Source organism: Alligator mississippiensis, chromosome 12, assembly GCF_030867095.1.
Source record: "Alligator mississippiensis isolate rAllMis1 chromosome 12, rAllMis1, whole genome shotgun sequence".
In the NCBI taxonomy this organism is placed as follows: domain Eukaryota; kingdom Metazoa; phylum Chordata; order Crocodylia; family Alligatoridae; genus Alligator; species Alligator mississippiensis.
In genome coordinates, this window is record NC_081835.1 from 67,101,234 (window position 1) to 67,112,431 (window position 11,198).

At 58.1% G+C, this 11,198-nt stretch overlaps 1 protein-coding gene across 3 annotated transcripts in view; it reads left to right on the top strand.

Annotated features, from left to right (window-relative positions):
* MVB12B (multivesicular body subunit 12B) overlaps positions 1 to 5,468 on the top strand; it is a 75,724-nt gene extending 70,256 nt beyond the window's left edge. For all 3 annotated transcript variants that reach the window (XM_059715760.1, XM_059715761.1, XM_019495317.2), the window contains one exon: positions 603 to 5,468. In XM_059715760.1, coding sequence (XP_059571743.1) covers positions 603 to 689 — 87 coding nt within the window. In that variant the 3' untranslated portion in view covers positions 690 to 5,468. The remainder of the gene's footprint in view (positions 1 to 602) is intronic.
* Positions 5,469 to 11,198: the final 5,730 nt, after the last annotated feature.

The window sequence follows — 11,198 nt, forward strand, 5'->3', positions numbered from 1 at the left end:
GGCTAGACGATCTGTTCAGGTCCCTCCTGACCCTAGCTACTAGGAAACTATGTCTGTCCAGCCCCTCTGGAGATGCAGAGGGGGAGCTGTGTCCACCAGCTGTGAGCTGCTTTCCGTTTGTTTGCGGACGCTGGAGCTGGTCTGGGCTACCCGTCCTCTCGAGGAGGAGGAGGAGGAGCGCTGGGGAAGAGAGGCAGCAGGCTGGCGCTGCCGTCCTGGCAGGGCTGTGGACCGACACAGCTGTTCTTGCACAAGAATAGTGCATGGCACGTGGCACCAGTCTGCTGCTCTCGTGGCAGCCCGGGCCAGGTCTCCGGGAGCGCAAGTCTCCAGGGGCCAGCATGCTCTGCAGCCCTGCCAACGGTGAGGGATCTGGGAGGCGAGGGGAGCTCCATGCATGGGGGAAGGGGGGCCGTGAGGATGGGACTCTCGGGGAGCTGAGGGGGCACCCCGCCTGGGTATAACTGTGCCAGCTGCTCCCCCACGGCCGGGGCTGGGCTCCTGGGCTGCTCTGGGAGTCGCGGACCCAGCGCCGTGGCCTGCGCCACTGGCTCGCCCCCATCCCCATCACGGCGTGTTTGCTCTGTTTTTTTGCCCTGCAGTACGACTACAGCTTCAGGACCGAGCAGAGCGCGGCGGCCCGGCTGCCCCCCAGCCCCACGCGGTGCCAGCAGCTGCCGCAGTCCTGAGGGCGCGCGGCGGCCGGCTCTGCGGAGAAGCGGTGCGCGTGCGAGGATACTACTGAGCGGGCCGCCAGCCCCGGCACCCAGCGCTACCGGACCCCTTCTCAGCAGAGGACACGTCGCGAACGCTTGCCGCCCCTCCGCTGCGTTCCCCCCTCTCCCGTACGTGCTGTTTCTGCCACCCGGACCGTGGAGCCCTGCCAGCCGCCCTCGCCCGTCACCCTGCCTGGACTCTTCCTCGCTGTGCGTGTCTGAGCCAACAGCTCTCGAGCCCTCCCTGCTCCGTGCGTCCTGCTGCCCTGTCGCACCCGGCGGCAGTGACGTGCTGAGCACTGGAGAGCCCCGGCGGGACCCCGCTGGCAACATCCCCGAGGAGCACAGCTAACCACGCAGCCGGTCACTCAGCAAACGGCATCGCGCACCAGCTTGCATTGGGCATGCCCAGGTGCCCTCCTCAGGCAGGATCGTCCGTGCCCTAGAGTCAGGAGCGTGGTGGCCTTCCCGGCCAAGCCCCCGGGAGCGGTCAACCTCTGCTTGCTGTTTGCAAGCCAGGCCACGCAGCAGCTTGCACGTGGCTCAGATCCACTTGGAGCCTGCTTTGTTTCTGGCTCGTGCAGCGGGTCCCATTCCCTGAGGCCCGGTCCTCAGTAAAGCAGAGTGGGTCAGGGGCTGCACATCATTGCACGAGGAGGTGGCGTGCCTGCTGTGTGCAGGGGCGCTGGCACTCCAGGACTCGGTGCCAGCAGCACACCAGCTGGACACGGGAACGCCACCCTGAGTCCTCCGCTGCCCAGAAGCTTTGCCGTGGCACCTGCCGCTGAAGGGGCGTTGGGACCTGCTGGGTACTCTGGGCAGTGTTCAAGCGTTTGCTCCTGCTGGCTGCTAAGAGGAGGAGCCGTGTGAGTCCTCGTGATCGCTGCGGCCCTCCCGGAGGAACACGCTACTCTCAAGACACGGTGCGTGACGAGGCTGACACGTGCCGCTGGTCAGGAGCACGGTGCATGGAGCCCTGACCTCCGCAGGCTGATGGTCAGCATCCCTAGCTCGTGTCTCAGTGAAATGCATGTCTTGGTGAAGTCTGTTGGTGTCGTAAGTTATTTAGAAATGTTCACCTGGTCTCCATGCTGCTTTTCCAGTCTGCTGTAGAACAGAGCTACGTTACGGTGGCAAAAAAGGCATTTTTTAAAAAGTAAGTGTTAAAATGTGCAACTTTTTGTATGATAGACTATTGGTTGTCTAACCCTATTCAAATGCAATTGCCATAGTAACAAATACCGGTATTGTAGCTCTCGGTTTGGGTTATTTGGATGCACTGACCTGCTTTGCACTGCTCTCGACTGTTCCCGCGTTTTCTAGTGTAACGCAATGGTGACTAACGGTAGGTTTTATACTGTCGGTTTGTACTTCTTATTTGTACATATGTAAAAATATTTCTTGTCCAAAGATCCATTTCTGGTCTTAAGGCACCGTACCATATCGCTGTAACAACAAGCACAAAACTTCACAGCCTTCTGGGGAGCCACGCTCCCCCTTGGACTCTTTCCAAACAAGTAGCCATTGTACAAGCTGCCTCGACGCTGGGCTGTGGAGGGGGAATGGGCACACGTGGGTGTGGAAGGGTCACTTGGGCACAAGCATTAAGGCCGTGTGACGCTTTGCATCAGCTGTGTGGAGCCCTGGTGACCCCCCACAACAGCTGTGCCTGCCTTTAGGGCTCCACGGCAGCTTACAGGTCTTATTTTATCCTCTAGGAAAGCCAAGCCAGGCCAGGCCAAGCCTTGCTGCCCAGCTGCCCAAAGGCTAATTGGTGATGCTGACCTCAGCAAACGAGCGTGCCGCGGGAGCTGGCCCGGCCACGTTTGCTTGAAATTCAGGTTCACTCCATGCTGCAGCCAGAGGCCTGGCCCATCCTGTCCTTCTCTCTCGCTTTCTTCCCTTCTGCTGTCCGGAGTTCCTCCCGTCGCACCCGCTCGTAACTCCTTCGCTGGCCGAGTCTCGCATCTTTGGAGCAGCTTTGACATCCCGTTGGCGAAGTTTAGCCCCAAGTGCATCAGGAGTCGCTTATGCCCAAAGCCAAAATCAATGTTCTTTTCTGTCTCTCAGCAGCGACGGTGGCTTGCGCCCCTCCAGGAGAAACCGAACCCAGCTTTTACCTCCGTGCCCCGTCAGGAACACTGGATGTCCCCAGGCACTGGTAGGGCCAGGTCTCTGCGGCCGGTTGTACAGATAGGTTTTGTCTTCTGCCTCCCTCCCCAGCCCTTCCCAGGTTGGTTCTGCGATGCCTCTGCGAAGAAACGCAGGCGACGACGTCTCACGCGGGTGCTGGTCCCGAGCCGTGGTGCAGCAGAGCTGTCTTGCTGCCAGCGTGGACAGCACGGGTGCAGCTGCCCCCAAGCCTGTGTTGGGCCGAGAGGGTGTGTTGGACCACGGGCTCTGTCTGGTCAGAGCCAGCCAGGCTCGCTCGGACTTACCGAGCCTCTGCTTGACCCCCGTCAGTGCTGCTGCGACGTGACGGCAGTTTGGCCGCGTGGTTCTGCAGCGCGCGATCCTACTTGGCACGGGGCGAGCTGACGGTAGCGCAAGAGATGTTCCAAGGATGTGTTCCCTCGGGATCCCGAATACCGAGGCCTGTGGGCATCGTGTCAGTATTTCAGTGAGGAAGTCTTAATTGTTGTGCAGTAGTTGTCATCCTGGCCCCACGGACAGCTGGCAGTGCTCTCCGTTGGTGCCTACAAGGCACAGGCGGTGGGGTCTCCAGTAAGTGTCTTAGTTTCAGCTCACGGTGTGGGTGCGCCGGCGGGGTCCCGGCAGACCCCCAAGGAGACGGCACGTCCTCTGCTCAGCAGGCTGCCGAGATGGCACTGGCTGGCTCTGGAGGAGTCCCTGTCCAGTCCACCTTGGTCCGGACGCGAGGGGACGAGCGGATGTAACGCTCAGAGGAAGCAGTTCCTCAGAGCTGTCACGGCCCCGCTTGGTCCCTGGAACAAAATCAGGGAGAGCAGCGGTTGGTCGTGTGGATAAAAGAGAATTCGCCAAAATACACGTGAAGTGTCCTGGCCCGTCTGCGGAGACGGGTCAGGACATCAAGGGCGTTGCTGACACCGGGCTGCATCCTTTGATTCCTAGCTGTCGGCGGTGCTCGGCCTCTGGCGTTTCCCGCAGCAAAGAGCGGCGCCGGGGCCTGGGCCTGAGGCAGCTCGTAGACCGGCCGGCAAAGGGACGGGGCCGCCAGGCTGGAGCCCAGCGCGGTCGCAGTAGGGTAGGGAGCTCGCCCCAGAGTGACGTAGGCTGTCTGTGTCTTGAGGTCCCCATGGGGCACGGCGTGGCTGACGCCCCGGTACGGGACCGGTGTGGAGCTGTAGTTAGGTAGGATTTGACTTCTCCGATCTCTCTCTCTCCCTTCTGCCGCCCTCGCACTGAGCGTGTCCTGAGCACGTGCGCTGTAGGAGGGACCTGTTGTGAGCCCGTGTGCTAGTGAGGTGTCAGTGGTAGTCTGTGGTGTTGGGTTTGTTTGGTTTTTCCCCACCGGTTTCTCAGAAGAGCTTGAGCAGGTTCGGCTGGACACGGGTCGCTTTGCCATTCGCACGCCTGCAGCAGGGCCTTGGAGATCCCAGTGCCCCGGTCACGACCCGATAGCCCCTCTTGGCCCGGGACGGGGTGGACACGGGCATGCCATGCCCAGACCGGGCAGATGCCATCCCCGTTGTCCTGCCTCACCCAGGGCAGCCCCTTCATCCCTGTTGTTTGCCCATTAAACATCCCTGTGACGTCCGGAGGAACCGGATTGTCCGGGTGATCCCAGGAAGGATGGTCACCCCGTGGCAGGCCCCTTTGGTCCAGCCCCGGCGCCCGACAGACTCGGTCTGGGGCTGCGTCTCATTGGGACGGCGATGCAGGCCACGACCGGCGTGTCTCCACCGGGTGCCGGGGCAGCCTCTCGCCAAAGAGCTGCGGGGCGGCTGGTGCTCGGGCGCCTCGGAGCCATCTAGCAGTGGGGTCCTGGAGCAAGAGGAGCTCTGCCGACGGACAAGCTCGGGGTGTCCCCTGGACCGGGGCGTCCCCCCAGGACACGGCCGTTTCTTTAGGGTCTGCCGTCCCCGTTGCAGGTAGGGTAGAGCGACCCCCGGGCCGAGGGGCTGCACTAGGCCCCGTGTCCGCAACAAGGGCTCAAGCGGGACTGACGCGGTGCCTGAGCCTCGCGTCGGCCCCTGCACGGGCGCGTTTCTCTCGTAGCGAAGGGTATCGTGTATCGCTGCGTTCAAATATTACCTCAGCCTTCGAGCCTTGAAGAACTAGCGTAGAGCAGAGCTCTCCTCCGAGCAGCAGCGGAGAGAGCCGGAAAGAGAACAAATGTCGATATTAGTTGTTCTGAGCCATAAAATTAGGAAAAGATTGCGGCTAGGGAAACTCGACCCTCTGCTAATTAAAAACTCAGTGCGGTGCTGCTCAGTTCCTTCTGTTCATTGGATACAGGGAAACCAAACTGCTTGAATATTTCTGGGTCGTTCATTGTGAAATGAATTCCTGACAGCAGCGGTTTAACTGTCGTATCATGAAAATGGAAAAGAGAAACCTTTTATGCAGTTGCAAAATGTTTTTTAAGATGCTATGCATTTTTGTTGGGCTATTGAAAGTGAATTTACTGTGTATTAATCTTATGAATGTTATTACCTTTTATATTTATTTTAGATGGCCCTCCTGTATTTTACAAAGGGAAGTTTCATTGTGTGATAACTTAGTCTGTATTCTTAATATAATTTGTTAAATAAAAGTTTGTTTTAACCAGTTTTCTCTCCCTGATATTTGTTCAGGGTTTGGTTGGTTGGTGGGAGGGGCTTTTTTGTAGTTTCGTTTGAAGCTAAGAGTTCAACAGTCTCCCTGGGAAATAGAGGTGCACGTGCCACAGCTCTGCCCCAAAGGCAGGGCTCGGCGCGAGTGCGGTCGTTGGGAGCCGTGACCGTCCCTTGGGCCAGTCTGCCATACGGCGGTGCGGGCCGGGGCGTCGAGTCCCGTGATGTGATGTGGACTGAGCTGAGCCCACATAGCTATTCTCAACATTGGAAATTTATGTTAAAAGTGTCCAGGGTGAAGGGATGGTCAAAAAGTCCATTCCACAGCTGGAAAAACCCCTCCCAAAATTAGATTTTCTGCAGGGGAAAAGAAGTGCATGTACGTGCCCCGGTCAGTGGCCACGTCCCAGCCGTACGTGTCGGGAGTCCCGCGGCTGTTTGTTAATAGCAGACTGGCAGATGCAGCGATACACTTGGGATCCTGCAGTGTCCTTAGGCATGCGGGAGCCGAGTTCAGGTTGCGTGGACAACTGCCACCGTTTGGAAAGAAAGAGCGGATTGGAAGGCCCGACTCCGCAACCTAAACGTTTGCCTCAGTGCCGGTGTCCAGGGGCGTGTGCATGCGCACCTGTTACAGGTACGTCTGTCCGTCCAGCACCCTGGTGTGTTCCAGGAGCCCCGGGGTCACCGCCGAGGCCGCTTGCTGTGCAGACGGCCTACCAGGAAGCTCTGGCCTTGCGGTGCTGCAGATGTCTGTCAGCTCGTGGGCACGGTGCGCCCTCCCGTATGGGCGTGAGGTGCGCAGGATCAAGAGCTGCGGTGGTCGCAAGCGCTCCGCACGGCTGGGAGCAGACTCCTGTCACCGTTCCAAAACGTTCAGTCAACAAGAATCGACGAAGGCCAAACTTTCAGCCTCCCTGGTCCCTGTTTCCTCCCCGCACCGAGTGACTTGGCAGCGTGCGGGGCTTTCATCACCCCGCGGCCACCCATGGAGCTCCTCTCCCCCCCGGTATTTCCTGTTTGAAGCTGGATGGATGCGGCGGGTCCAGGTGGGTCCCTGCCAGAACTCGAGAGAGAGCGTGCGGCCGGCCAAGAGCCGCCCGAGTCAACTCGGGGCTCTAAAACCTCTCTTGTACCAATATTATAAACCAGGATTCTGCAGAAATAAACAGGGCTTTATAATTAACTCTGAACTACAGCCCCGTTTTAAGAGAGGCTGTTAAAGGGGAGGTGTGAGTTACAGGGAAGGTGCCCTGTTTTACGGTCCAGAGCCTCCTCCCCCGAGCGGAGCAGAGCTGCCCTGCTCTGACTGTTGGCGACCGCCGGCGAGAAACGTTTTAACGGCACCGGAGGGACGTGGCTGGCGCGAGCCGGAGCCGGAGCGGGAGGTGCTGGCGCCTGGCGATCGGCAACACCAGTGGGAGCCCGTGGACGTTGCCGGTTGTGGGGGCCGGGGAAGCCCCGTCGCAGAGTCCTGCTGGGCCGCGTCTGGAGAAGCGCACGTGGCACGGGCCAGCGCCCTGGTCCCGTCTCGAGCTCGTCCTCAGCCATGACCGGAGCTCGCTCGGTTTTCCTCTGCTGGAAACGTGACGAGGGCGAGCTGCCTCGCGCGAGGCCATGGGCCCGCTGGGGCTGGCGAGCTGGCAGCGGGAGCTCCTGCTCGGGGAGGAGAAGCAGCGTGGCCCGGCGGTGGCTGGAGGGGCAGCCCTGGTGCCGGAGGCGCTGGACGGCGCGGGCCTGTGCCCGTCAGCACGGGGGTCCCAGCACCGCCCGCGGAGGAGGGCCAAGCAGGTGAAGCTGGACAGCGGGTGAGTGCTTGCGCCCAGCCCCTGGCCCGCAAGAGCTGGGGCTCGGCGGGGAGCATGCCCGGGCCGTGGTGTCCCCATGGGCACAGGCACAGGCCGGTGGGCTGGTGTGAGCCGGCTCCTCTGACAGCCAAGAGAAAAGCCCCGGTGCTGTGTGTCCCCCTCCCTGGCCACGGACATCAAGGCCGGCCAGCCTGGTCTGGGGGTCCTGTGGCTCCCGGGGAAGCCCCATGCCCCACGGCTGCGCTTTGCCCAGTCCGTGCCCCGGCGAGGAGCAGCTGAGACACCGGGTCTCCGCCTGCCCGCACGGACCAGCTCAGCAGGACGGGCCACCTCTGTGCCGTGCCTGACGCAGGCCGGGGTGGTTCGTGGGCCGGCTGTGACTGCCCCGCACTGTTCACGTAGCCAATACCACAGGTCGCTTCGTTAAGAAACCCGGCCTCCACGGGTTTCCACGGAGGAGGAAGCCACAGGCGGGAGCACGGTGCCCGGTGCCGCCCTGCTACTTGGCAGCAGGAGCCACGGGCAAGCTTTTGTTGCCGGCCCAGGAGCCATTTTGCCGCATAAATCTCTGCTCGCCGAACGCTGTCCCCTCCCCGCGCGGGGGTGGCTGTCTCTGCTCGTCCAGCGCGGAGGGACCGGGGCAGGAGTCATTGAAACAACCAGCTGCCAGCTCCGCCACGGGGGATGACCGGAGCAGAGCGCGGGCTCCGATGCGTGGGTCAGACGTGACTTCCCCCGAACCGCCGGGGAAGGTTTTGGTCTGTTCTTGTTTAAGGGGCTCAGGCTGGAGGGAAGTGGCTGGCTCTCCTCCATGCACATTGCACCACGGGGATCTGAGTCTTGGCAGTCCCAGACACACACGTGCACACGCAACTGCACAACTTGCTCTGCCGTGAATGGCACAAACGTGCCCCAAACCCAGTCGGTACGTACGAGCCCAGCGCTGCACGCGCTCAGGTCAGTCGCCTTCCACGTTGTCACCAGCTTCCTGACGCGCTCCTTCGCAGCCCGCGTGCAGAGACCCTGCCTGGAGCAGGTGCTACGAGGTGAGACCCCGGCCGGCCGGCGGAGTTCGCCCGTCCTTCGGGGGTTTGATGTTTTCTAACCACATGTAATATAAATGCACTTGAACGCGGAAGGCCGGCTTCTGCTCTGTTTAAAGCTCAGACCACTGAGAACTGCAGTTTGTCTTTAAAAAATGTGACTGCCTCCCAAACGTGAACCCCGGGAGAGCCCTCGTTTTGTCGAAATCCGGAAACCCGTGCGCGCGCGTCAGAAGGAAAGCCAGCCCGAAGCCCGCAGAGCATTGGACACGTGCTTTTGGGGTTTGCCCGTTTTGGTTTGCCGTTTGCTTGGTTTGGGGTTGTTGCTTTTCCCCTCCTGCAGCATTAGAAATGAACTTGCCCTGGGAATTTGTGGAAGTCTTTTCCTTTCTCGCACGGCTCTGTGAAATGATTGATAAGCCACGTAGCTGGTTGTCGTGGCCCTGGAGAGGATAAACATCTTCTGCAGTTTAATATAAACCCTCTCACTTCGTGGCTAATAAGTGTTGAAAGAAGCATAAATAGAAATAACACAGGATTTCCATGACTAACAAGATGACCACATCAGTGAGCATTGTTTGGGGTTAAAATGACTCAGCTCTTGCCTCCCCAGGGTCGGATGTTTTATCCCACTGCAGGCGAGGCTGCCAGCAGCACTTTGAAGGTCTGGCAAGCGCCACGGCGCGGGGCTCTGAACTGGGAAGTGTTTGAATGCGCAGGGAAAAAAGGCCCGAAAAAGCCCCTAAACTCTGCTCCATGTGTGCAGATCTCTCCAAGATAAAGGAGCCCGCAGCTCTCCCCAGCTTGTGCTGACTCTCTCCTTTTCAAAAGCCTTTTCAGATGTTTTCACTTTTGTGCTTGCTTTGTTGAACCATGTAAAAATTTAAGACAACCACAAAGTAAACATTTCAAAACTTTCTGTTTCAAAAATTAGTGACATTTTCAAAATCGCTCGAATTCCAGCTTTTCGTGAGCAGAAATGAAGATTTTTTTTTTTTTTTAATTTAATTGACAAATCATCCAGGTAGGTTTCTGCCAATTCCCAACCTCTCTTTTATTTTTCAAAGCAAATAGATTTATTATTCAGTAGAAACACTAGATAAGTAGATGTCTTGTCAAAATAAAGCAGGTTTTCTTTATTAGAGCGAAATAGTAATGAACTCATCTGCTTCCAATATTTATAAAGAGTAGAGAAGGCCATTAATTCTACTGGTTGTGAATAAAACCATCTGTGATTTCTTTCCATTTGATGTGTTTTGGTTTTAATATACATTTTTCACAAATAAGTGCAGGGATTTTTTGTGAAAATGTCACATTCAGAATCTCATAAAGAAAGAACGCAAAGAGGGGAAACGAAATGTTTTGTTAGCTAAGTAATTTCTCACCTTGCATAGAGAATAAAATTCATGCCAACTTTAACACATTAGGCGACAGAATTACCCGTTCGACTCTAATGCAATCCATGACATGTTACAAGGCAAATAGAGTATGTTTTGAAGTTTGTTTTCCTTTGGGAATTACACAGTACGTTTAACCTAATCTGTCTTGACACTTGAATTATAACATTATGAGCTTCTTCAGGGAAGCAAAACAGTAGATGCCTCCTTTAAAAGCAAAGCAGAAGTTAATAAAATGGGCTACATGTCAGGGAAAAAAAGTGTAATCAAATCATGGTGTAATTCTCGAGAGAAAACAGGTTCTAGTTGTATTTTTTTCCGCCAGAAATCTTGGAAGTCTAATGATATGCTTTTACCCAAGGTGAAATTTGACCTCTAGAAGTTTGCTTGATTAAACCAAAAACTCTGCGAATACCCCAAGAGGGACCACTTTGTAGTTTGACTTGTGAGTGTTGGATCTTAAATTAAAATGAGTATTCGCCCAGCTGCTCTGCCATACTTCATGTTACAGTCCTCCCACCAGCTCGCCCCTGTCCGTGCCGAGGTGGCCGGGCACCTCCAACAGCGTCCGTCCGTCCGCAGGCGGCGGTGGCAGCGCGCGGGCAGGGAGCGCTGCGGAGCCGCGGTGCTGGCGAAGCGCAGACCCCCCCTTGCTCCTGTGGGATTGCCTCGCGGGGGGCTGGGCACTTTGGGGGTGCAGCCCGGTGTCCGTGGAGGACTCGGGGTCGGGCCTGCGTAACGTAACCCCAAGCCACCCTGACCCTTTAGAGCTGCGGTTTACAACCTGATTTCATTTGCAGACCCCTTTGGAAACGTCGAATGGAGGCACGGACCCCTTTGAATTGCAAGTGGGGGGATTCGCATGCTTTTGATTGCCCGCCGTCACCTTCTGCAGACCCTTGGGCGTAGTCTGCAACCCCCCAGGGGTCCACGAACCGCAGGTTGAAACCCACTGGTTTAAAGAAACGTGAAATTGGCCTGAAACAAATCTCTCTCTCGGAGCAGCCCCGCGGGCATTCGGCCCCCAGAAGAGACGGGTTATTCGGTGAGGAGGTCCTGGGAAAGGGTGTTGCGTCCTGGTGCAGCGAGCGGATGGAGCTGGGGGCTCGGTGCCGGCACCGTTTCGGGGACAGATCGGGTGTGCGGTCGGTGCCCTGGCGCAGGGCAAGGCGTGCTCAACCTGGGCCATCTCGGGCTCCCCGCACACCAGGCAGACCCCCGGTTGGAAACTGCCCGCTTCGCTTCCACGCGGTGACGGATCGGCCAGGCCTTGCCGGGAGCTGGGCAGTGACGTGAAGAGCGGTGAAGGCCTCGATGTCTCCCAGAGCCCTGGTTGCCGCAGAAAAGCAGACCTGGGTTTCCGGACAACTTGCAGATGACGGAGCAGGGCCGGCGAGCCCCGCCGCGGGGGGTGAGGCGCAGGAGAGGCACCGCTGCGGTTAGTGCCCCTGCCTACGGCGCTGCTCGTCTCCTCTGC